The sequence below is a fragment of the Convolutriloba macropyga genome, chromosome 11 (genome assembly GCF_964194025.1).
Source record: "Convolutriloba macropyga chromosome 11, txConMacr16.3, whole genome shotgun sequence".
Taxonomy (NCBI): Eukaryota; Metazoa; Xenacoelomorpha; order Acoela; family Convolutidae; genus Convolutriloba; species Convolutriloba macropyga.
The window spans coordinates 9,066,319-9,093,844 of NC_134478.1; the positions used below are offsets into that span (position 1 = coordinate 9,066,319).

At 37.6% G+C, this 27,526-nt stretch overlaps 1 protein-coding gene across 1 annotated transcript in view; it reads left to right on the forward strand.

Moving 5' to 3' along the window:
- LOC142350014 (uncharacterized) overlaps positions 1-27,526 on the forward strand; it is a 111,626-nt gene that overhangs the window by 57,257 nt on the left and 26,843 nt on the right. Inside the window, exon 2 of the mRNA XM_075401910.1 lies at positions 23,790-24,424. Coding sequence (XP_075258025.1) covers positions 23,790-24,424 — 635 coding nt within the window. The remainder of the gene's footprint in view (positions 1-23,789; positions 24,425-27,526) is intronic.

Here is a 27,526-nt window from a genome sequence, read left to right on the forward strand (position 1 = left end):
TAATAGTTCTCCGGGTAATTTTTAGGCTTTAGGCAAAACAGGCTGCTGAAATTTATTTGCCAGCAAAGAAATGATCATTTTTGATTTTTTGGTGCTTGAAATATTGAAACTGGTGTTTCAAAAACAGCTTAAGGTATTGAAACCCAATTCACCTTCCATATTTCCCAAATCGATTTCCTCGTTCAAAACCAGCAACCGAAACTGTTAACTGAATTTCAAATCCAATTTTTTGAGCAACCAGATTGGGATCTGAACTCCAAATCATAATACGCAATGTGAAAGAAAAATTTGTAGAAGAGCATGAGCAAATCAAGTGCAAAAGAGATTGAAAATAAACAAACTTTTCGGCACATAGGGAAATAGTTTGGACATATCTAAACACCTTAGAAGTTGTACAAACCCAACTCCTCGTTAGAACTGTTACAGAAATAGGAAACGTTATTCATAACTAGGCCAAAATCCACATTCCACAGTGCTTACACTTGTTAAACGAGGATATCAAACTGTTTTTAGGTCTTTAGGAGGAATTTAGTTCGTGGTTTGTATGATAAACGTTCTTCATATAAGACATTCATTTAAGACATTCATATAAGAAGTTGTTATTATGATCAGTGCAATGATGATTAAGAATCATATATCTTACTATAGTTGCTATAAATTATGCATCAGAAAAAAATGCTATATCCACACTGAACCAGATGAGCATGAAAAATTGACGATTCATCAAAATCATCTCAACGAAACCAAACAGCACTTTGAAGTCCGATCATGCGCTGTTTCATAAACAAGCCTTTTTTAATTTGTGCGTTTGTGTTTGTGTTTGCGTGTGGGTGTGTGCGTGTGTTTGTGTTTGCGTGTGTGTGTGTGCGCGTATGTGTGTGTTTGTGTGTGTGTTCGTTTGCGTGTGTGTGTATATGTGTGTGCCTGTGTGTGTGCCTGTGTGTGTGCGTGTGTGTGTGCGTGTGTGCGTGTGTGTGTGTGTGCGTTTGTTCGTATATGTGACTGTGTATTTATGCCTGCCTGCGTGTGTATGTCTGTGTTTATGAGTATGTATGTGGTGTGTGTGTTTGTGTCTGTTTGTAGATGTGTTTGACTATTTGTGTGTGAGTTTCGTCTGGCCAGTGAATTTACTCAGATTCTTATCCAAATTCTATTTCACTTTCTTAATACTTGATGATCAATGTTTCGAACCTGATTTTTGTTGTTTTTTAGCTGCCTTTGAGTAATAATTACCATTCAATGTTTTTACGAATATTGCTATTATATGTTGAGTAAGGGAAAGAAATACGAGGAACATGGCTTGATAACTGAACCACAAAATGTTTAAACTTGCCGGTATATACCTGTAGTTGCATGTACTGATTATAAAACAAAAAGAGTAACTTGTGATAAAATTATATAAACGGCCGTTCCGGGAACTGTTAAGTTCAATAGTTGATGAAAATAAACACCTAACGGATAAAAACACGTGCAATTGAATGATTTATGAAAATAATTCAAAGACCTTATGCTAAAAAAAGTTTCGTTTTTACAATCTCAGTCAAGAATTCAACTGAATTTTCACAACTAAATTTTCCTATTTATCTTTTGTTAATTGTTCTCCGGGTAATTTTTAGGCTTTAGGCAAAACAGGCTGCTGAAATTTATTTGCCAGCAAAGAAATGATCATTTTTGTTTTTTTGGTGCTTGAAATATTGAAACTGGTGTTTCAAAAACAGCTTAAGGTATTGAAACCCAATTCACCTTCCATATTTCCCAAATCGATGTCCTCGTTCAAAACCAGCAACCGAAACTGTTAACTGAATTTCAAATCCAATTTTTTGAGCAACCAGATTGGGATCTGAACTCCAAATTATAATACGCAATGTGAAACAAAAATTTACTTTATTGACAACGTAGAAGAGCATTGAAAATAAACAAACTTTTCGCCACATAGGGAAATAGTTTGGATATATCTAAACACCTTAGAAGTTGTACAAACCCAACTCCTCGTAAGGACTGTTACAGAAATAGGAAACGTTATTCATAACTATGCCAAAATCCACATTCCACAGTGCTTACACTTGTTAAACGAGGATATCAAATTGTTTTTAGGTCTTTAGGAGCAATTTAGTTCGTGGTTTGTTTGATGAACGTTCTTCATATAAAACATTCAGTTAAGACATTCATATAAGAAGTTGTTATTATGATCAGTGCAATGATGATTAAGAATCATATATCTTCCTATAGTTGCTATAAAGTATGCATCAGAAAAAAATGCTATATCCACACTGAACCAGATGAGCATAAAAAATTGACGCTTCATCAAAATCATCTCAACGAAACCAAACAGCACTTTGAAGTCCGATCATGCGCTGTTTCATAAACAAGCCTTCTTTAATTTCTGCGTTTGTGTTTGTGTTTGCGTGTGGGTGTGTGCGTGTGTTTGTGTTTGCGTGTGTGTGTGTGCGTATGTGTGTGTTTGCGTGTGTGTGTGTGTGTGTATATGTGTGTGCCTGTGTGTGTGCCTGTGTGTGCGTGTGTGTGTGCGTGTGTGCGTGTGTGTGTGTGTGTGTGTGTGCGTTTGTTCGTATATGTGACTGTGTGTTTATGCCTGCCTGCGTGTGTATGTCTGTGTTTATGAGTATGTATGTGGTGTGTGTGTTTGTGTCTGTTTGTAGATGTGTTTGACTATTTGTGTGTGAATTTCGTCTGGCCAGTGAATTTACTCAAATTCTTATCCAAATTCTATTTCACTTTCTTAATACTTGATGATCAATGTTTCGAACCTGATTTTTGTTGTTTTTTAGCTGCCTTTGAGTAATAATTACCATTCAATGTTTTTACGAATATTGCTATTATATGTTGAGTAAGGGAAAAAATACGAGGAACATGGCTTGATAACTGAACCACAAAATGTTTAAACTTGCCGGTATATACCTGTAGTTGCATGTACTGATTATAAAACAAAAAGAGTAACTTGTGATAAAATTATATAAATGGCCGTTCCGGGAACTGTTAAGTTCAATAGTTGATGAAAATAAACACCTAACGGATAAAAACACGTGCAATTGAATGATTTATGAAAATAATTCAAAGACCTTATGCTAAAAAAAGTTTCGTTTTTACAATCTCAGTCAAGAATTCAACTGAATTTTCACAACTAATTTTTCCTATTTATCTTTTGCTAGCTTTGCTAATTGTTCTCTGGGTAATTTTTAGGCAAAACATTTGCCGGCAAAGACATGATCATTTTTGATTTTTTGGTGCTTGAAATATTGAAACTTGTGTTTCAATAACAGCTTAAGGTATTGAAACCCAATTCACCTTCCATATTTCCCAAATCGATGTCCTCGTTCAAAACCAGCAACCGAAACTGTTAACTGAATTTCAACCCAATTTTTTGAGCAACCAGATTGGGATCTGAACTCCAAATTATAATACGCAATGTGAAGCAAAAATTTACTTTATTGACAGCGTAGAAGAGCATGAGCAAATCAAATGCAAAAGAGATTGAAAATAAACAAAATTTTCGGCACATAAGGAAATAGTTTGGACATATCTAAACACCTTAGAAGTTGTACAAACCCAACTCCTCGTTAGGACTGTTACAGAAATAGGAAACGTTATTCATAACTATGGCAAAATCCACATTCCACAGTGCGTTCACTTGTTTTTTGTTAAACGTGTATATCAAATTGTTTTTAGGTCTTTAGGAGCAATTTAGTTCGTGGTTTGTATGATGAAGGTTCTTCATATAAGACATTCATATAAGAAGTTGCTATTATGATCAGTGCAATGATGATTAAGAATCATATATCTTCCTATAGTTGCTATAAAGTATGCATCAGAAAAAAATGCTATATCCACACTGAACCAGATGAGCATAAAAATTTGAGGCTTCATCAAAATCATCTCAACGAAACCAAACAGCACTTTGAAGTCCGATCATGCGCTGTTTCATAAACAAGCCTTTTTTAATTTGTGCGTTTGTGTTTGTGCTTGCGTGTGGGTGTGTGCGTGTGTTTGTGTTTGCGTGTGTGTGTGTGCGCGTATGTGTGTGTTTGTGTGTGTGTTTGTTTGCGTGTGTGTGTATATGTGTGTGCCTGTGTGTGTGCCTGGGTGTGCGTGTGTGTGTGCGTGTGTGTGTGTGTGTGTGTGTGTGTGTGTGTGTGCGTTTGTTCGTATATGTGACTGTGTGTTTATGCCTGCCTGCGTGTGTATGTCTGTGTTTATGAGTATGTATGTGGTGTGTGTGTTTGTGTCTGTTTGTAGATGTGTTTGACTATTTGTGTGTGAATTTCGTCTGGCCAGTTAATTTACTCAGATTCTTATCCAAATTCTATTTCACTTTCTTAATACTTGATGATCAATGTTTCGAACCTGTTTTTGTTGTTTTTTAGCTGCCTTTGAGTAATAATTACCATTCAATGTTTTTACGAATATTGCTATTATATGTTGAGTAAGGGAAAGAAATACGAGGAACATGGCTTGATAATTGAACCACAAAATGTTTAAACTTGCCGGTATATACCTGTAGTTGCATGTACTGATTATAAAACAAAAAGAGTAACTTGTGATAAAATTATATAAACGGCCGTTCCGGGAACTGTTAAGTTCAATAGTTGATGAAAATAAACACCTAACGGATAAATACACGTGCAATTGAATGATTTATGAAAACAATTCAAAAACCTTATGCTAAAAAAAGATTCGTTTTTACAATCTCAGTCAAGAATTCAACTGAGTTTTCACAACTAATTTTTCCTATTTATCTTTTGCTAGCTTTGCTAATTGTTCTCTGGGTAATTTTTAGGCAAAACATTTGCCGGCAAAGACATGATCATTTTTGATTTTTTGGTGCTTGAAATATTGAAACTTGTGTTTCAAAAACAGCTTAAGGTATTGAAACCCAATTCACCTTCCATATTTCCCAAATCGATGTCCTCGTTCAAAACCAGCAACCGAAACTGTTAACTGAATTTCAACCCAATTTTTTGAGCAACCAGATTGGGATCTGAACTCCAAATTATAATACGCAATGTGAAGCAAAAATTTACTTTATTGACAGCGTAGAAGAGCATGAGCAAATCAAATGCAAAAGAGATTGAAAATAAACAAAATTTTCGGCACATAAGGAAATAGTTTGGACATATCTAAACACCTTAGAAGTTGTACAAACCCAACTCCTCGTTAGGACTGTTACAGAAATAGGAAACGTTATTCATAACTATGGCAAAATCCACATTCCACAGTGCGTTCACTTGTTTTTTGTTAAACGTGTATATCAAATTGTTTTTAGGTCTTTAGGAGCAATTTAGTTCGTGGTTTGTATGATGAACGTTCTTCATATAAGACATTCATATAAGAAGTTGCTATTATGATCAGTGCAATGATGATTAAGAATCATATATGTTCCTATAGTTGCTATAAAGTATGCATCAGAAAAAAATGCTATATCCACACTGAACCAGATGAGCATAAAAATTTGAGGCTTCATCAAAATCATCTCAAGGAAACCAAACAGCACTTTGAAGTCCGATCATGCGCTGTTTCATAAACAAGCCTTTTTAATTTGTGCGTTTGTGTTTGTGTTTGCGTGTGGGTGTGTGCGTGTGTTTGTGTTTGCGTGTGTGTGTGTGCGCGCGTATGTGTGTGTTTGTGTGTGTGTTTGTTTGCGTGTGTGTGTATATGTGTGTGCCTGTGTGTGTGCCTGTGTGTGCGTGTGTGCGTGTGTGTGTGTGTGTGTGTGCGTTTGTTCGTATATGTGACTGTGTGTTTATGCCTGCCTGCGTGTGTATGTCTGTGTTTATGAGTATGTATGTGGTGTGTGTGTTTGTGTCTGTTTGTAGATGTGTTTGACTATTTGTGTGTGAATTTCGTCTGGCCAGTTAATTTACTCAGATTCTTATCCAAATTCTATTTCACTTTCTTAATACTTGATGATCAATGTTTCGAACCTGTTTTTGTTGTTTTTTAGCTGCCTTTGAGTAATAATTACCATTCAATGTTTTTACGAATATTGCTATCATATGTTGAGTATGGGAAAGAAATACGAGGAACATGGCTTGATAACTGAACCACAAAATGTTTAAACTTGCCGGTATATACCTGTAGTTGCATGTACTGATTATAAAACAAAAAGAGTAACTTGTGATAAAATTATATAAACGGCCGTTCCGGGAACTGTTAAGTTCAATAGTTGATGAAAATAAACACCTAACGGATAAATACACGTGCAATTGAATGATTTATGAAAACAATTCAAAAACCTTATGCTAAAAAAAGATTCGTTTTTACAATCTCAGTCAAGAATTCAACTGAATTTTCACAACTAATTTTTCCTATTTATCTTTTGCTAGCTTTGCTAATTGTTCTCTGGGTAATTTTTAGGCAAAACATTTGCCGGCAAAGACATAATCATTTTTGATTTTTTGGTGCTTGAAATATTGAAACTGGTGTCTCAAAAACAGCTTAAGGTATTGAAACCCAATTCACCTTCCATATTTCCCAAATCGATGTCCTCGTTCAAAACCAGCAACCGAAACTGTTAACTGAATTTCAAATCCAATTTTTTGCGCAACCAGATTGGGATCTGAACTCCAAATTATAATACGCAATGTGAAACAAAAATTTATTTTATTGACAACGTAGAAGAGCATGAGCAAATCAAATGCAAAAGAGATTGAAAATAAACAAAATTTTCGGCACTTAGGGAAATAGTTTGGACATATCTAAACACCTTAGAAGTTGTACAAACCCAACTCCTCGTTAGGACTGTTACAAAAATAGGAAACGTTATTCATAACTATGGCAAAATCCACATTCCACAGTTCGTTCTCTTGTTTTTTGTTAAACGAGTGTATCAAACTGTTTTTAGGTCTTTAGGAGCGATTTAGTTCGTGGTTTGTATGATGAACGTTCTTCATATAAGACATTCATATAAGACATTCATATAAGAAGTTGTTATTATGATCAGTGCAATGATGATTAAGGATCATATATCTTCCTATAGTTGCTATAAAGTATGCATCAGAAAAAAATGCTATATCCACACTGAACCAGATGAGCATAAAAATTGACGCTTTATCATCTCAGCGAAATCAAACAACACATTAAAGTCCGATCTTGCGCTGTTTCATAAACAAGCCTTTTTCAATTTTACTTTTTTAATGGGACAGCAAGCAAAAAAAGGATTTAATTTTGCTTAAAATTTAAAACTTTAGAAGGACTTTAATTCAGACAACTGAAATAGTAGGGAAGCTGAACACAATCCAATCCGGTCTAATTTAGTTTCAATTCTCTAAAGACACTGTGAAGCTTAACGCTAATCAGGGCTTGAAGTAAAGTCCGATTTTTCTTTATTTCAACAACCGTCTATGTTTCAACAACCGTCTCATGCGAGTCAGAATCTATATGCAAAATTTCTATGAATCAAGATTTTCATCAGTTTTTTCGATGAATTCAAACATCGTATCATTGTTGTGCCGCAAATAGGGATTTTCTGGGCCTGGAAACATTTTTGAAGCTGCACCGTTTAATTTTCGTGGCAATTTATTGTTCCGACCCCACTTGTGGGGGGAGGAATTATATACTCAAATAGGTTTTTTTTGTTCAGTCAATTTTGGCCGATCGATATATTCATCGCAGAGAAATGTGAGTGGTATCATTAAAAAGCTGGTCCAGCGTAGAATTCAAAATAAAAAAGATTTTTTGATTTTCGTTTTTTTTTCGAGGAGTTATCGATGATTGAAGTTTTGTGTGAACACGGGTTATTTGTTCACTTTTAGTGTGATTTTTCTTCAAATTAAGATATTTTCTATAAAAATAGTATTTCAAACTTAAAATTCTTGCCAAAAATGAACCAATTTCGTGTTCCTAAAAGACTAAAGGCATTAAAAAAGAATAGTTCTGGTCTCATAGGGAGCTTCAATATCAAAAAAGTTCGAAATCTATTTGAGAGCTCTTTTTTTTATAAAACGTTTCTACTTTGTTTTTGCTTTTTAAAGTCAGCTAGAGACAAGTACCTTTCAAATCAATGTTCCGTCAATGAAAAATCTCCTTTACAGTCAAATGAAGCCCAACGCACAAAAAAAATGTTTTCAAGGAGTTCCTCACGTTTTTTATAAATTCGACTCTGAGTTTTCTTAATTTTAATTGAAATTTTGAACTTCTTTTTGGGGTTTTACTAATATTTTGGAGTCTTATGGCATGGATTCAATGACTAACAGTTCAATAAAATCCGTAAAGAGATTTAAGTGAGCATATTTAGAGCTTCGAGTGAGTAACAGCTATTGGCTGTTAAGACTTTAAAAATATTTTTTCGAAAAATTTTTTGAGCATTAACTAAACATCAACTTATTATCGTGAACTGTAAGTCATTCTCTGTGATGACAGCACCCTACTCAGTCCTACTGTAACCAATTTTGGTCTAATTGGCGGTTTTATCTTCTAACTTTTAGTAATATGACTTCAAAGACACACGGTTTCAAAAAACTTTCAAATTTTTTTTGGATATTTCCGTATTATTGGTTACTTTCGAAATCTTATCATATTACCCTAAAATTGACAGCTCCTATTGGCTTCAAGAAAACGTTTAATGGAACACAAATAAATTTTTCTGAGAAAAGCTTATAGTTTAAAATGTATTCGAATTTTTCTTCTCGTACTTCTCTATTTAATTTTTTTTTTCTTTTTGCGTGATTTTGTTGTTGTTTTCATAGTCATAAGACTTATTGTGATGTCTTATTGATCACCTATGAATAACAAACATCCTCATAATCCTATTGAAGCATATTTGAGCGTATTTATTGACTTCCATTGAAATTTATTGAATTTAATGGCTGTTAATAATTTAAAAATAGTTTTTCGAACATTTTTTTGAACATTAAAATTTTCGTGAACTGTTAGTCAGCTCAGTATTGACAGAACCCACCTGCTTTGTACTGAAACCAAAAAAAATTAGATGGCGGTTTCAACTACTAACTATTGATTATATGACTTTAATAACACAAGAATTCAAAATTAAAAAAAAATTGAAATTTTCGTATTATCGGTTACTTTTGAACTCTTATCACATTATCCAAATATTATACATATTATCCAAATTTTATTCTAATCCCATTGGCTTGGAAAGGATATTCAGTGGATCACAGATAAAGTTTTCAGAGAAACGCTAATGGTTTACATTGCTTGGAAAAATATTTCTCGCATGTCTCTGCTGAATTTTTGGTTTTTGCCTAATTTTGTTGTTGTTTTCAAAGTCATATGACTTGTTGTGATCACTTTTTTATTATCTGTGATTGACAAACATTTTTTCTGCCATCGTGTTATTTCTGAGCTTAGTTATTGACCTCCATTAAAAGCTTTTGAGTTTAATGGGTGTTGAGATTTTCGAAAATCTTCGAAATTCTTTTTAACATTATCCAATCCTAATTTTTTTTCGTATACTGTTAGGCAATCTTAGTACTTAGTGGATCTTTTTTCCTTCAAATGCAGTCAATAATAATCTGGTTAGCGGTTTTATCTTCTACCCTTAGTTTTAAATATTCAATGCCAGTTGTTTTGTTGTTTTTTTCTTTAATTTTCGCGTTCTTTTTCTTTTTTGGGATCCTATGAAATCTTATCACATTATCCTAATACTAATAGTTCCCATTAGCTTAGGCAAGAGGTTCTACGGATCATATATAAAGTTTTCAGGGAAGAACTTATGATTTAAATTGCTTCGAATCTTTCTTCTGACACTTTTCTACTGAATTTTTGGTTGTTGCCTGTCTTTGTTGTAGTTTTCGTCTTCAACAACTTTTCGTAAGGTCTTATTGAACAAACATGAATGGCCAACAAACTTGTTGTCCCATGGAGGCGTAATTTAGCGTACTTAGTTGATTCCGTTGAAAGCTAAAGAAATTAATGGCGTTGATACTACGAGTTTTCTCAAAAATTTAGTGGTTCTTATATATTTGTTCACATTTGATTTGTTGAAACTATATTGATGAAAAATATGAACCTCATTACTGTTAAAACATTAATTGAACATAGAAAAGTGTTTTTGGAAAAGTTCATTTTTTAATGCTTTCAACACTTTTCTTGCTCATTTTTTTCCCTGATATTGCTGTTTTGCATGTTTTTGTTCTTTAGGTAGCCGTAAATAGCTGACAAGTCTCTTAGTCTTGTAATTGAGGATTGAATTGATGATATTGCCCGAATCAGATGGTCAGTTTATAGCCTTTATCATTAAAGTTTATGATATACATTTTCAAACATTTTTCAAACTTTTCAGTTTTTGTTGTTCTTTTCGTCCAATTGTAACTTTTTTTCATCAAGGTCACATCCAATTTTTTGTATTCCAAAAAAACAACGTATCTACTGATTTTATTTGTCACCAACGCTCGGTTTGTTGGACAATATGCGTTTTTATAAACGTCTTTTGAGTGGTCAGTTTTTGCGCTTCTTTTTCTCTTCTTTCAGAATAATCGCGTAGTAACAGATCCAATGGTTGACAAATGTGGCCCAATTAAACTTATTTAATCCCTCAGTATAATTCCTATTGCAGCTGAATTAGTAGAAATAAGAACTGAATTAAAAAGACGTAATATTCAGATAATAGCTAATGATTTTAGTGGTGGCAATAGTTTGTGTTTTCGCAAATCGTTTCTAATTTTTTAGGTTTTTCTATAGTAATTTATCAATTTCTATATTTTCTAAAGTAATTTCTATGGTAATTTTTCTTTTAGTAATTTATCAAGGTTTATTTAGTTAAAGGCTAATGATTTTTAAGACTTGAATTTTCTTGGTTAAAAAAATGTTGATTAATTTTTGAATTTCGCCTCATTGATCGTTCTCTTTGTTGACTTGTAACATAGTCTCATTAAGAACCCTCTCCGTCCGCTAAGTAGTTAAAAAAATAAATTTGAGTAGTTAAAGTTTCATCTGACTGCGTTTTGACGTTTTTACTATGTGCTTTTAAAATTAGATATTCCGTTTTTGCTGTGAAGTTTTTGTTTTTGCTAATTGTTTTGGTTGTTCTTTGTCGCGTAGTCTCTTAAGGTCAGATCTCATTGGCGCTGTAGTAAGGCATGGCATTATGTAACTCAATTAGTAGACAAATCCGCTTTGTCAGTTTAATGTGCAATGGACTGTTTGAGCTTGTCCCCGATTGGGCTGTTAGTAACTAAATAAATCTAAGCGAGAATATTAACCAATCAGAATCGAGTATTTAAATTACGTATAGAATTGCGTCTAATATACACAAAAAGTTCCAGAAAAGTTCGTATAACCTAATTTTAAGTAAATAATACCATGATATGTATCGAATAAGGCGGTTTTAGGCTTAATATTTTTAGGTTCTCTAGACGATCGTTGATCGATTATGAACCGATTCTGACGTCAATAACATCAGACAAAAAACCAGTAAAAGAGCATCAAAAAAACCTTGCCGTCTAAACTCTCATTTGTTGCTATGATCGTACTGATGCTTATACGTTGTTGGATTGTACGGTGAATTGGCCGATAATACGTTTGAATAAATTGAAACTTCGAAAGTCTGATTTTGTCAGCTTTATTTTGGTACCGCGCCACGGTGCAACACCTACAATTGGCCTCTCGTCAACAAGAGTGAAATGACCGAAAATTATTTCCGAGATAGTCTTATCTCAACCAAGTAAACTCACGACCGCAAAGGACGATAGTTCTTATCCCTTTATGCTCGGCGTATCGTCATCGTCAATTTGCACATAGTCTTGAAAATTAGTTCATTTAGTTTGTTATTTCTTTCATTTAGTTTGTTATTTCTGCACAGTATGAAGCTCTTGTATTTGAATTATAAATAAACACGTGCACATATTTATGAAAGAAGTAAAGTGGAGAGTCGGTTCACTAGATAACCGACAGATGCCCGCCAATATCTCAGGTTTCACCTCGATGCAGGCAGTCAACAGGCAGTCAACGGGAGCAAACAGAATACAGTTATCCAAGAATCCAAGAGACGTACTACTACAACCACAATGGGTTCAAACAGCAAGTACACCTTCACAAAAAAGACGACAACTCAAAGAGTGGTTGACATACCTCAAAAACTGTGAGATAGAACTTTTGGGCTTAGAACAATAAGACTTCGAAAACCTTTTGTGGCTCTGTTTTGGAAATACTGATTTATACACTAGGCGGCAAGTCTAACCCTCCCAATCCCCCTTTTGCCCTAAAAACCGAATTAGTCCAGTATGGTTATATAGCAAAAATTCACCTCAGATATAGAGAAAATTGAGAGAAAAATGCTAAATTGTTCAATTATGAAAGTTTTTGGTCAATTTTGAGGCAATTCTAAAAAACTTGAGAAAATCAATACCGAATATTGATAAACCGTATTTTTGAGTTTAAAACCGTCCAGTTTACTGGATTACCGTTCCGTAATCAAGAATTTGCAAAAAATTGACCAAAATTTGAGAAAAATTGGACAAACGCATCAAATTTTGACAAATTTGTCAAAAAAAAAAATTTGTCGTTAACTGAGTGAAACTCATTACCTAGAAAAAGTTGTGAAAATTTTCACAACCTCCGGCCTACAAAAAATTATCGCATTCCCATAATTCTTCTCGTCGTTCGTTTATGTACCCTTTTTCGCCCGCGTTCTTTTCTTTCTTTAACTTTACAATTCTCCGTTTTCCGTTTTTTCTTTCAATAACGCCGCTCTCCCAAAACTTCGCTTTTCGTTTTCTTCGCTACTTTTCCGATTTTCGATGTCGTATGTCATATGTGATGAAGTATGTTGTTGTTTTTGCTGTAGTATGTTGAGTAAACTAGTATGCTGGTTTGTTGTTTAGGTCATAAAGCTTTCTAGGGTGTAACTTAAGTTTGTTCTCGAGTTACGGCTGGATTGTCCTTTGACTTTTCAACTTTACTAATTTACTAGCCTTCCTGTTGTAGTATATTAATTTTGCTGCTGTATGTTTGCGTGTAACTGTATGATTGTTAGTTGGTTTAGTTTTTTGCCTTGTAGGGTGTGACTTAAGTTTATTCTTGAGTTACGGCTAGATTGTTTCTTCACTTTTCCAGCTTTCATAGACTACAAAGCGCTGCATATTACTTAACTTTTGCTGTAGTTTGTTTAATATTGTTGGTATGCTGATCGGTTGTTTAGGTTTGATTATTGCTAGGGTGTGACTTAAGTTTATTCTGGAGTTACGGCTTGTAAATTTCTTGCTCTTTTCATCCTTTTAGTATACTATTGTTTGCCGTAATTTAGTTTGTTATTTTCATATGTTAAGCCCCATAATGACTTGTGCTAGTTTGTCTCTTGCAGTAGCATCTCTCCTCCTCCCTAGGGTCTGACTTAAGTTTGTTCTGGAGTTACGGCTAGTTTGTTTGGTTGAGTTTGCTGCTGGGATCTGCTAGCATAGTGTTTCCCGACCTCCCCGCTCGCTGTTTAATCGTCTCCCGCCCGTTCTGTCCCGGCTTCCCGCTTCGTTGCGCGTTACTCGCCCAACGCCTCTGTTCTGTCCGTCTCGTTTCCCGTTTCTTCGTGCGTCGCTCGTTCAGCGTTTCCGTCCCGTCCGTTGCGTTGCCCGTTTCCTACCCACGTTTCGCCGTCCCGTTCCCTGTTGCGTTGCGCGCCGTTTGCCTGTCCTTGCCGCCCAGTCTGCTTCGGTTCCCGTTTCGTCGTGCTTCGTCCACCCAGTCCTCTTTCCCCGGTTGCCTGTATTCCTGTTTAGTCTCACGTTGCTTTCAAGCACGTTAGACGCCCTCTCCACTTTGTTATTCATTTTCGCCGAGTAATTCATTACTCGATAACTTCTTTTCTGCTCTTCGACGTCTTGATTATCAAGTCCTCGTCATTTGGGTTCAGTATAACCCTCATTCCACGTGTTTGGTTGAAAGTTACTCTACGTTGATAAATTAACCATTTCAAAAACATGGCCGAACAGCAAGAAAAATTGAAAAAGCTCTTTAATGCAAGATCTAATCTAGAATCTGACTTATGTAACATCCATAAGGACATCACAGATGCCATAAATCGTCAAGACAGGAGGGTTAAAGTTGAACGCTTGGTTTCTAAGTTGAAGGATGTTTTCAGTAAACTAGTGCAGAAGAATGAAGAACTATTTGACTTAGCCAGTAAAGCGGAGAACCCAGATTCAATCTACCCTGTCCTTGAGCAATGGTTGGATGATGTAACCAAGAACAATGATAAATTCTTGCTTGCGGCTAGAAGCTATATTGACTCAGTTGCTGACCGAGACACCGAATGTGAGGGCGTTAATCCTCAAGGGCAATCTAAGAGAAGTTCACGCCGAACAACATCATCAATGTCTAGCCAGCGTAAACATGAATTTCTGATGGCAAAACTAAAACGCGAAGAGGCCGAGAAACAAGAACAAGCTGCCATGCGCCTCGCTAAACAAAAACACGAAATTGCCACGAGAAAAAAGGAGCTTGAAATACAAATGGAACAGATGGCACTTCAAGAATTGCAGGAAGACCACCGCCAGCGTGTTGCAGCAGCTAAATTAGATGAAGCTGATTTAATGGATAATCATTCGTTGTTTAGTCACCACTCAAGTGAACTGAATTTGTTTAAAGATAGGGGATCAGATAGAAGTCAGGGACTTGTTCAGGATTAGGTAAATTCGTTTCCAGCAGGTAATTCAAGTGAGTTAAACTTTTCTCGTCCTGGTTCAGCAACCGCCGACCCTCCTGTTAAAGATACCCCTAGTAAACCTCCAGAAAACACAAGTAATGTTGCCGATAACTTACATCATCTTGAAATAGTTTCTCAGTACACACGGCCAGGAGTTGCAATTTCTGTTGCCCAGCAGGAAGCTTTGTATCGGGAATATCTCCAGGCTCAACTGCAGCAATCACTCAATGATCAAAGGGTCGAGCAGGCCCACAGTCCTTCAGGAAGTGGTAAAGTGAACCCAGTGAACCAAGTACCAGTCGACGTACAAAATGTCGCACTCCCACCACTTCAGCCACCTACGCAACCTCCCCGGCCACCGACACCCGTTATGGCACCAACGAACTCCAGTTTTGTACCTAATTTTTCAACAAACCCACAAGTAAATCAGTTCTTGGGTCCGAAAAGCTCCAGTGTGCTTGGTCAATTACACATGTCGATGCCTCATGATCCGCAACTACTGAATCCATCTCAAAGTAACATTCCACACCAAACACAAGTCCCTATTGTCCATTCCCCGCATAATGTCCCTCCACCTCTAAACCCACTCTTGAACCCAACTCCCGTAATCCCGCCTCAACAATTATTTAATCCTCAGCATCCCGTGATTCCGTTGCCCATCCCAGCCAGCACAGCAACATACCTACCCGTCCCAAACATTCCACAGCAAAACTTGGTCCAATCGCCTCAAACCCGCCTGGTACCGTGCCCTACAGCACAAAAACCTCCCCTGAACTGTAACCTTGATCTAAACTTGTGGAGTTTTCCTCAGGATAAGCCCCCAAACGTAAACCAGGCGACAAATAATGCTACCATCTTCAAAAATGTTCAACCGTACCTACCCCCAAGCACAGCTAACCCTGCTATCAGCCATGCCACCTTGCAAATGAGTGCACAACATAATCCAAATAGCAACTACGCAGCTAACTGTAGCATCCTTGTTAACCCCTTTAGTACAACTACTAACATCGCGCCACCTTTCGTCACGCCGGTTATACATCCAACATACGGGCATACTGCTCCGATATCATTGTGTTGGGGTGGCCCACCGCATCCCACGCCTCCAGCGCCAGCATCTGAAAATGCAAGCTTCATTAAGGCATTCACTGACGCCTTATCTAGCAAGAGGAATGACCCACTACCCGAATGGAAGTTGTCACAAAACATTGGGGATCCTCTACAGTGGCACGAATGGTATGGTCAGTTTAAAAGGGCAATTGACTCTCAGTCCTTAACTGATGATGTAAAATTGACATACCTTAAGACCCTCGTAACAGGTAAAGCTAAAACAGCTATAGCTGAGTTCGCCTACTGCGGCGCAATGTACAAAGACGCACTGAGGACCTTAGAACGTAAATTTGGCCAACCACAGGCGGTTGTAAGTGCACATTTGGACAAACTCAACAGCTTTCCACCACTGAAGATGCACAATAGCGATAACATCATTAACTACTCGGGGTGCATTTCAAGTCTTGTTGGGGTATTTAAATCGCTGTCATATGATTCGGATTTAAAGAGTGCTGCGCTTCTCAACACTGTCGTACAGAAGCTACCACCCAATATGAAGGAGTCATGGTCACTCTTCACTGTCAAAAAGCATTGGGTGAAACCTACTCTTCTTGATTTCAACGATTGGTTAAAAGAGAAGGCCGAAGCGCACGATCTAATGAAGAATACCGCAACCAAAGCAAGGACTGAGGATACCAACAACTCAGTAACAAGATCAAAAGTTGCTTCAAAGGCATTTGCTGCAAATACGCAACAGAAGAGTAACCCTAAGCCGCAACAGAGATCTCCGTCAACATCAATCTCTAGTTGCATTGTATGCAAAGGCAGCCACCGGTTCTGGGAATGCCGTGTCTTTAAGGAAAAGACCCCCACGCAGAGAGCCAAGGTCGTGGCTGATGCAAAGCTCTGTTTCTCTTGTTTGCGTGATAAACACATGTTTAGGCAATGCCCAAGTCCCCGTAAATGTAGGAAAGATGGTTGCAACAGCTCCCATAACACCTTACTTCATGGAGCTGAAAGGGTTTTTCCAGCTAAACCCTCAACAAACAACAACATCGATACTTCGAAGTCGAACGCAGGTACAAGTAGGCCATCTACGGGTCAACAGCAACCAAGCAAAACAACCACTTTGTCTTCCGTGACGGATGTTAAAGGCCTCCTTCAGGTCACGGAACTGAAACTTACTAATTCTTCTGACACTAGTACTACGGCGTTGGTTTTATGCGATACCGCTCGCAGTAACTCTTGGGTGCCCGATAGTCTCGCAGCTAGACTCGGTTTGCAGGGTACCGCATTAAAACTGACCGTCAAGGATATAAACACGGAAGAACTCATAGACACAATGGTGGTTCAATTGACTGTGACACCTCATAAAGACCAAGACTTCGAAGCATTCACTGTGCGTCCCTACGTGAGGGAAACATTAAACGTAGGTTCCGACATCATTGACGTCAAGTCCATGCAAGAAACTTACCCACATTTGGCAGTTCTAGGTCCAGTAAGATATAGCTATGGAGAAATTGAGATGATACTTGGACAGGATGTCTACCATGCCATCCGCCCGTTAGAGTATTTTTCAGCCGACGAAAAGTGCTCACCGTTCAGTGTCCGCTTACCCATAGGTTGAGTCTTAAGTGGCCCACTCCCGTCAAATTCAAGTTTAGTCTCGATGTGTTTCAAAGCCAGTATTGAACAGGATTTTGAATTAGCTTGTCAGGTTAAATCTTGGTATGATATGGAATCGTACGGCGCGTTCAAGCAAGTTGACCCACGATCCGCAGCGGATGCTCGCGCGCAGGAAATACTTGAAAAAACAACTTTCCATAACGGCCAAAGATTCGATATCGGTATGTTATGGGCTGATGACAACATCCAACTCCCGAATAACTACTTTTCATCACTGGCACAACTCAAGTCTCTCGAAAAGCGGCTCTCGAGAGATACATCATTGAAAGAAAATTATGCTAGTACAATCCGTGAAGACTTGGAAAAAGGTTACTTGATTACAGTCCCTGATGCTCACAAGGTTGAGAAGCGGTCGAATAAAGAGTGGTACCTACCACATCCCGTAATCAATCCGAACAAACCGGGGAAAGTGCGTAGGGTATTAAATGGTGCAGCAAAGTTCCACGGTACTTCTTTGAATAAATCTTTGCTCACTGGCCCCGACCTGCTCCAAAACCTAATCCACGTACTACTTAGGTTCCGTCAACATCAATTCGCCGTGTCCGCAGATATTGAGGATATGTTCCTCCAAGTGGGTGCCCCTGACTGTGACCAGCCATCACTGCGTTTTTTGTGGCGGGAGGACCCCACAACAAATGTTGTAGTGTATCAATACACGCGCCATATATTCGGGGCTAAAGACTCGCCCACATCCGCTAACTATGCACTGCAACGCACGGCCCGAGACAATGTTATTCAGTACCCGGAAGCAACCAAAGCCGTCCTAGAAAACTTCTACATGGACGATTATTGGATTCGGTGGAGTCACCTGAGAGGGCTCTCAAAAGATCGAAGGAGTTGGTGCAACTTCTCCATCGAGGTGGGTTCAAGCTTACTAAGTTCGTAAGCAATGTACCAAATCTGGCTGATCGAATTGATGGGTCACCTCAGTCCACCGAACCAAAAGTAATTGCCTCATCTAAGGAGGAATCTTCGCACGTGCTTGGGTTGAAATGGGATCACAACAATGATACTCTAGTTGTGAGTCGGGGTACCTCCAGTACAGTAACTAAGTATTTAACACAACGCTTGGTATTGAGCCTAGTGTCTAAGGTATTCGATCCCATCGGCCTAGTGGCACCATTCACCGTTGGTGCCCGATTGTTACTAAAGGACATCTGGCGTGCCAGCGGGCAACACTGGGATGAAGAATTACCAAGGGGCACTGTTGACAGGCTCCTCGAATGGAGTGTAGAACTACCCAAGCTTGACGCAATCACTACACCAAGGAGCTACTTTTCTGGAAACTTTGAAGACCTGGAACTCCACATGTTTGGCGATAGTTCACAAGAAGTTTTCAGTGCCGTTGCATTTCTCCGAGCTCGAGTAACTACTTCGAGTGGGCCCCAAACGGAGCTTGCGTTTGTCCTGGGTAAAACTCGCGTAGCACCTATGAAGGTCATGACTGTTCCAAAGCTGGAATTACAGGCAGCGCTACTGGCCGCTCGATTGAAACAAGATATCTGTCGAGCTCTCACAGTAAAAGCCAACAGAGTTTTCATGTGGACCGACAGCACCACTGTCTTGCAATGGCTTAACTCTGCAACCAAGCACCCAATATTTATTGCAAACCGTGTTTGCGAAATCTTAGAACACACTAGCGTTGACGAATGGAACCACGTTGCCTCAAGCGATAATCCGGCAGACGCCGGCACTCGTGGTATGTCCGTTGAGGTTTTGCAATCAAGTAGCTGGGTGAGAGGTCCAGATTTCTTAAGAACTAAGCAATTCCCGTTCGAACCAAGCACTGAAGGAGTTAATAACATCAAACTTGGTATAGTAACTAAGGAAACTGACGAAACCAATACATCATTGGCCGCATCCGTAACCAAGTCAACTAAGAAACCGCCCCCGCAACTAATTCCTTTCGATAAGTACAGTTCTTATCAAAAGTAGCTACGGATAACAGCGTACGCGCTCCGCTTGTTACCCTCTCACGAACGTTACTGTAATGCCAATGGTAGCGTCACAGACCCCACGGAGCTTGACGAAGCCGAGCGTCATCTCCAGTACCTTATCCAAGGGGAGTCATTTAACGCGGAGAGAAAAGATCTCCTCGAAAACAAACCCGTTAAACGGAGTAGCCGTATTGCCCCGTTTTCACCCTTTATTGGGCCAAATCGTCTAATCCGATCGGCAGGCCGCATCAAGCGGTTGGTCGAAGTTGACTTTGATGTAAAACATCCTATCGTTCTGGACGCACGCCATGCATTTGTAAAGTTGTTCCTCAGGCACACGCACGTTAAACATCATCATCAAGGTATTGACTACTTGAGGGCTAAAATACAGGAACGTTATACCATCCTTAAGTTACGATCCTCACTGCGTTCAATTAAATCCAGCTGCGTCACGTGTAGACAGTTTCGAGCTGCCACAATCCAACCAATCATGGCTGACCTTCCAGTAGAAAGAATCGCCTACCAGTCTCCTCCCTTCACAAACACCGGGGTCGACTACTTCGGCCCGCTGTATGTTACTGTACGTAGGACTACCGAGAAGAGGTGGGGTTTCCTCTTCACATGCTTAACTACTCAAGCCGTTCATGTTGAAATCGTTCCTTCCATGGACGCCAGTTCGTGTGTAATGGGAGTGGAGCGGTTCGTCTCTCATCGAGGCATGTCGACCATTTTTTGGTCTGATAATGGTACTAATTTTGTTGGCGCGGAAAAAGAACTACGCGAGAACATCGAAAAGTGGAACACCATCAACATCGCCGTGGAACTTGCCCACAAAGGCATCAAGTGGAGGTTCAACCCGCCCAGTGCGCCACACCAAGGTGGCATCTGGGAGAGGCTAGTACGTAGTTTCAAGCGCGTACTTTAGACAATCCTTGGAACACGTCGCCTCACGGATGAGGTTTTAAGTACCACTTTTTGTCTGGTCGAACATGCACTTAATTCACGTCCGCTAACGCCCGTAAGCGCCGACCCGTCCGACCTTGGAGCATTAACACCTAATCACTTTCTCCTCGGTAACCAAGCATGTAGTCTCCCGTCCATCATTGGCGTAGATGAGCTTGATCACCGTAAACGTTACGCCCGCGCGCAGTCTTACGCTAACGCTATTTGGTCTCGTTGGATCAAAGAATACGTACCGGCGCTTAACCGACGTTCCAAGTGGCAGACGCCTGCCGAGCATCACCTTAAGACCGGTGATTTGGTTTGGGTAGTTGAAGAGACCAACCCAAGGGGTTACTACCCCACTGCTCGGATCACTGAACTTCGTTACGGTTCCGACAGCGTCGCACGCTCCGCCGTATTGCGAACGTCCTCCGGATCGCTCGTTCGCCCGCTTGTAAAATTAGTACCAATTCTCCCAGCATCTTCTTCTGGGCCGGAGGATGTTAGTAACTAAATAAATCTAAGCGAGAACATTAACCAATCAGAATCGAGTATTTAAATTACGTATGGAATTGCGTCTAATATACACAAAAAGTTCCGGAAAAGTTCGTATAACCTAATTTTAAGTAAATAATACCATAATATATATCGAATAAGGCGGTTTTAGGCTTAATATTTTTAGGTTCTCTAGACGATCGTTGATCGATTTTGAACCGATTCTGACGTCAATAACATCAGACAAAAAACCAGTAAAAGAGCATCAAAAAAACCTTGCCGTCTAAACTCTCACTTGTTGCTATGATCGTACTGATGCTTATACGTTGTTGGATTGTACGTTGAATTGGCCGATAATACGTTTGAATAAATTGAAACTTCGAAAGTCTGATTTTGTCAGCTTTGTAACTCAATTAGTAGATAGGTTGTGTTATGATTGTTTTAAACTCAAACATCTATTTTTGTTTTTTCTTCATTTGGTTGACAATTAAGTCAAAAATGTAGATGAGCTTGGGTCGGAGCATCATGTGCGAACGCACATTAAAAAGCCGCTTTGTCAGTTTAATGTGCAATGGACTGTTTGAGCTTGTCCCCGATTGGGCGAGACATCAATGAACAAAAATTTAAAAATTATTTTGCTCCTGGAAAAAGATTTTGAAAACAAACAGTAGCGAGAAATAATGATTTCGAAAATAAGCCCGCTCATCAAGTGCGGTGCTTAAATTGGTATTCCAGCAATTAACTTGGCAGCGGAGGCAAGTATTGTTGTAACAGAAACTGCCTCACCAGGGGCGGAGAATCGCTGGAATCTCTGGAATTGCTAAAATGGCAATGGGGTTGTAACTTCAAATTCAAATCTCAAAATGTACACAAACAATTCTTCTTGTTTTAAAAAACAGCTTCAGTTCTTTTTGTTTTAAAATAACGTGAGTAATTTTCTCAGCCGAGATACCACCATGCAAAACTCAAAGGGTAAAAAAATTAAAGCCACAAGCAACGACCTCAAATGAAAAATGATGTCGAATTAACTCTGTATTTTAGCGACAAGGTGCGTTGAATAAACAACAACAAAATTTTGGAATAGGATTTCTTTACGCTTTGAGAACTATGAGACAGCGTTCGATATCAGATTTAATATCCATTCAATTCGGGGAAATCTTTGAAAAATTATACGATGACCAAATAATACTTTCCAAATAAGCAAGAGTTAATACTCTGCAATACAGGCAGAGTTTGTGTGCCCGGAATGAGCAAAGAAGATATACAAAATGTTTTAGTATAATAAAACTGTTTTGACAAGTTTGCATGTTGGCATGTTCCTGCTAAAGGCTTTTTTCGTCTTTTGAATTTACCATTGTTGACCTTTTCATTGTTGATAATATTCCATAAGACTATATATGTCTTATTATGATTCCGAAGATTCATATACGACTTTGGATTATTACTAAGATTTTTTTTGGTGTTCAACTCGGGATATCTTTTTGATGAACTCAGAAAGGTCCCCTGCTAAGAAAAAATGAACAGGCCAATAATGTGCCACAAAAGTGATCAAGACCGTGTATGATAAGTGGTCTTTTTGTCGGGACTGGTCACATCTTTGGCAATTTTTAGCGCAGGCACTTGGAAAGCATTTTAATTTTTGTTAAGATCCAAATAGCTTGGTTTTGAAAACAAGAAAAATTTGAAAAACTCTTTTTGTTCTATGTTTTTTTTTCAATTTAAGTCTCTTGTGGCCATGGAAGAAATAAAAAGCATTTGAGATCCTCAAAATTTTTTTAACGTACTACAAAAGGGGTAAAAATTTCCATAAAAATTCAAGGTAATACCCAGCCAAATCTTACATTAAATTACCCTTAAATTTAGTGTACCTTAGTGAAGATAAATATACCTAAATTTCTAAGTGAGTAGTTTGTGTAATTTTGTTGTTGAACAGGCCATGCTTACCTGAAATGAATTTTAACTTTGGCATAACCTTAACTTGGTTATAGTAAATATACCTGAGTTTCTTAGTGAACAATTTGTGTAGTTTTATTGGTGAACAGGCAATCCATACGTTAAACGGGCTTCAATTTTTGCGTAGCTTAACTTGGTTAAGATAAATATGCCTGATTTTCCTATTAAGTAGTTTGTGTATTTTGATGTTCATCTGGCAATTCTTACCTGAATTGGACTTTAATTTTAGTGTTAACCTTAACTTAGTTAAAGCAATTATACCTAAATCTCTTTGTAAGTAGTTTGCGTATTTTCGATGTTGATTAGGCACTGCTTACCTGAAATGAACTTCAGCTTTAGCGTATCTTGACTTGGTTCTGGTAAATATACCTAAATGTCTTTGTGAGTACTTTGTGTAATGTTGATGTTGAACAGGCAATGCTCACCTCAAATGAACTCTAACTTCAGCGTAGCTTAACTTTGTTAGGGGAAATACACTTGATTTTCTTAATGAGTGGTTTGTGTAATTTCGGTGTTGAAAACGCAATGCCTAGCTGAAGTCAACTTCAACTTTGGCGTACCTTTACTTGGTTAAGGTAAAAATACCTGAGTTTTCTAGTTAGTAGTTTGTGTAATTTTGATGTTGATCAAGCGATTTTTACCTGAAGTGAACTTTAATTTTTGCGTACTTTAACTTGTTTAAGATAAGTATACCTAAATTTCTAAGTGAGTAGTTTGTGTAGTTTTGTTGTTGAACAGGCCATGCTTACCTGAAATGAATTTTAACTTTGGCATAACCTTAACTTGGTTATGGTAAATATACCTGAGTTTCTTAGTGAACAATTTGTGTAGTTTTGTTGGTGAACAGGCAATTCCTACGTGAAATGGGCTTTAAATTTCGCGTAGCTTAATTTGGTTAAGATAAACATGCCTGATTTTCCTATTAAGTAGTTTGTGTATAATTTGTGTATAATATCCCTGAATTTCTCAGTGAGTAGTTTGTGTAACTTTGATGTTGAACAGGCAATGCTTACATGAAACAAACATTAACTTTAGCGTACCTTAATTGTGTTAAGGCAAGTTTAACTGAATGTTTAAAGTGATTTTATAAGTTTCCATGATAATAACGGCTGTATTAGGTATACACCATTCAACGATATTCGACCACGATCTAAACTGCAGGGTTCCCTAATCGGAACCAAATTCCCTGTTTACGAGCGGGAAAGATGCGCTGCTATATGTTCAATAAACCCCAGATGTCTCTCATATAATTTTTGTTCTGATCGAATTTGCGAACTGAACAATCAAGATGTTCACACAATCACGACTTTGAATGGTTCTCGTTTTTTGATTCACGATAATTTATGCATTTACGGCGGAATGAAAAATGAATCAAAACCCTCTTGTGTTGAACAAATTGCCGATTCGGAAATAAACTCGGCTGGGAAATGTCAAATTTCTCTCAAACTACTGAGCAGCGTTAATTCCGAACCTTCAAACGGAATTTCAAATGATGGCGGAACCGTCGAATCCTTTGAAACAACGTCTCGAACCCAATCTACCCCTGAAACAGTTGCTGGAAACACATCAAAGATGACATTGGTTACATCTCAGCAATCGACTTCGACGACAGGAACAGAGTTGACGATGTCTTACGTGGAACGGGGGGTTCCTGCTGACGACGATGATGAAGATGCAGATGGTGGGGGTGGTGCTGTTGATTGGTCAACAATGGAGGACGCTATGGAGGTCAATACCCTCAACGAGTGGAAATTAGGGATTCGGTTTTCCGCTTCTAACTATTTAAAATTAAATTTTGGTTTAGAAAATCTACTTTGCCTTTCACGAACGATGCAAACTGTCTATTTAAATCTTGAAATACCATTTTTGAAGATTTCAAGTCGCTTCTTCCTATTGCGTTCGTTGGCTTTTTCATAGTTTCATTTGGAGCAATCTAGCAACCATTAATTCGATTTTAGAGTCGAGATTAAAAAAACACGATAAAACGAAAATATCGGCAAAAAATGAAAGAGAAGGTTAGCAAAATTCAGTTGTTTTAGAATCGTCTCAAAGGCTACTCCATGCTACTGTATTTCTGTAATTTTTACAGTCTTTTTTGATGGTTCGCTTTTCCAGATACATTTTAAAGTGGAATTTATTAGCACGGCAAAATATGAAGCACGACCTAAATAAGCTCGTAGTTTTTCAGCATATAGCGTTTCTTCACAACAACTTAGAACTAGAGTAAGAAATTCGCTGTCGGCTATGTGCTCACATGCTTTAGAGTCTATTTTATATTAAAATTATTAAATTTGTTGTCAGGACGATTTTTTTAAATTGTTTCAAACAACTCACGTATTATTTTTTTGAAGTCAATATGACGTTAGAGGTCATATTAGACACTGGTGATGAAATTGAAAATTCGAGTACTTTCAATTCAAGAAAACAGAGGCTCTTCAAGTCCACTTTGATTCTCATAAAATATCTGAAAATATATCTGTTGTTGGACCAAATATTGTAATTTCAGGAATGCTAGAATTATATTTTGTGGGAAAAAACACTAACCGCATGTGGCAGAGAAGACCAATTGATTAAACGGTAGAGAAGTCAACCTTAGAAAAGAAGGACCAGATAAAAAAGTCACATTATCGCATTTTTTTGAAATTTTGACGGGCATCAAAAAATTGATTTTATGTTTTTTCTTATTTAATCATTTGTTCGCTGTTGAGTAAAAGTTATAACCTTTTTACCGTATCTTTTGCTTATTTTTCCCAATTTGCCGTATTTTTCCGAAATCAACATTTAATTTGTACCAGAAACATGAACAAAAAACCTGAATTGAGAATGTTCAAGGTATGAAGCGAAAAAGATTCTAGTAAAAGAACAAGGATAAATTCTTGCCAATAACAAGTTTATCCCCAGAGATATAATTTAACTGATACAATTGGATAAAGAATTATTTTTTAATTTTTTTGAACATTCAAATTAAATAAAAAATGCTTATTGGCAAAGACCTGAGGCAGAGTGAATAAGTTAATTTTAGGCAAATTAGGTTACTGGGAGATAGACCAAATTGTGTCAAAACAAAAAAACCTCAATCCATGTTCGTTAGAGACCACAGAAAAATTATACCAGAGAAATAGGGCCAATTATGCAGAAAGTGTGTTCTGAGAAAAGCTTCACTTAATAATCCGTCGTAATAATCCGAATCCTATAATTTTCAAAATTTAACCATTTAAAACAGCTGAAAGAGACTATTGCCTCAAAAACAATTTGCTAACCACAGAAGAAAATCTGTAGATGACTAACAAAAAAATCATTCGCAAACAAATATTGGAAATGACAAAAATAATTTTTTGATTTAAGAAATCGTTTTTTTTTTCAATAGCACGGAGAGAATAAGCATTGTTTGTAAAAGCGGAAAAACTTATCTTTGAGAAATTGATGCATGGACGTTATTTTAACGATAGAATCATTTATAACCTTTGTCTCAACCTTCAAAGGAGATACGAAAAAAACTTGAACGAAAAAAAGATAAAATATTTCCACATGGTTGTAAATGTTAAGTTTTTCATTCCGCATATTTAATAAACTACTATTTTCTCAAATATTAGTTGCTCAAATTGTAAAACTCCAATATCTATTAATGTTTATTGAGTTTAAGTAAATAAAGAATGCAGAATGTATGATTGGTGATTGGCCTGAGCTTTTGGATTGGCCTGAGCTTTTGAATAAACTCTTTAAAATTTTAACCAGAGTTGTGCCTAAGAAAATAGTGAAAACGTATTTCTAAGAAGGTTGCAAAAGAACATTTCCCTAAAAATCTGATTTCCATAAACTTTGAACACAAAAAGACAAGACTTGAGAAACAATCTTGAAATTTCTTAGCCGTTTTTCCTTCGAACTGGCTACTGTGTGATATTGAACATAAAGTTGTTCTTCGGAAGACTTTCGATTCGAGCATCAGATGTTCATATTTTCTCCTGAGCTTGCATCGTTTTATGGCTGTTTCTCACTAGTAGGCTTTCGTTAAAATCTCTTGTCTTTTGTCATACGGGATTGATATTATCATCAGAATATCCATTACCGTATTTTAGATCGGTTTTGATCATTTAATCCATTTCAAGTGCAGTTGCTATTATTTCAGTTCTTCCTCTATCATTAGATTATTATTTCTTGATTGTTCAGTCGGGTAGACAGGAAACTGTCTGTTCATACCATAAACAAACTTCTACTTCCTTCTTAATGTATGAACAAGCCAATAATTTGTTAATATCCTTTTGATCTAACTTTCATCATTTTGTTTTCATTCTCTCATTTGCATCTCTGTAAATCAGTTGCAATTTAAATTTAGCTAATTGCTTTTCAATCAGCAAGCTCAGAATAAGCTAAGCCATTCGCGGCTCAACCACAATTGCCCCATACAGTTTGGTAAAGATACAATTGCTACTCAATTGACTAGTCACACAATAATTGAGTACAACACGGCGCAGTCAGCAATCGACTCTCGCAAGACGCCTCTCCACATTGACGCTTTCTGGGAGAACCCTATTATCACCCCACCACTTTCGTGGGACAATTGGATGCAAAAATGGAAATTGGCATTTTTGGCGAAAGAGGGTATTCAAATGGAAATTTTGCTTAATGGACCACCTCCAACGGTCACGTACCCACCCGAACCAGTATATGAAGAAACCGTTGAAAATCATACGCAAGCAACCGAGAGGGACAGAAAAGTTTGCAAACAACAAATAAAGGTAAATTGGCAAAATCGATGAGAGAAGATAGATGAATTTTGTATTTTGTGCGGGGATAAACCCTGGGAACATTGCGAATAAAAAGCTGCATCTCTCCTCTACATCTGTATTGGAACATA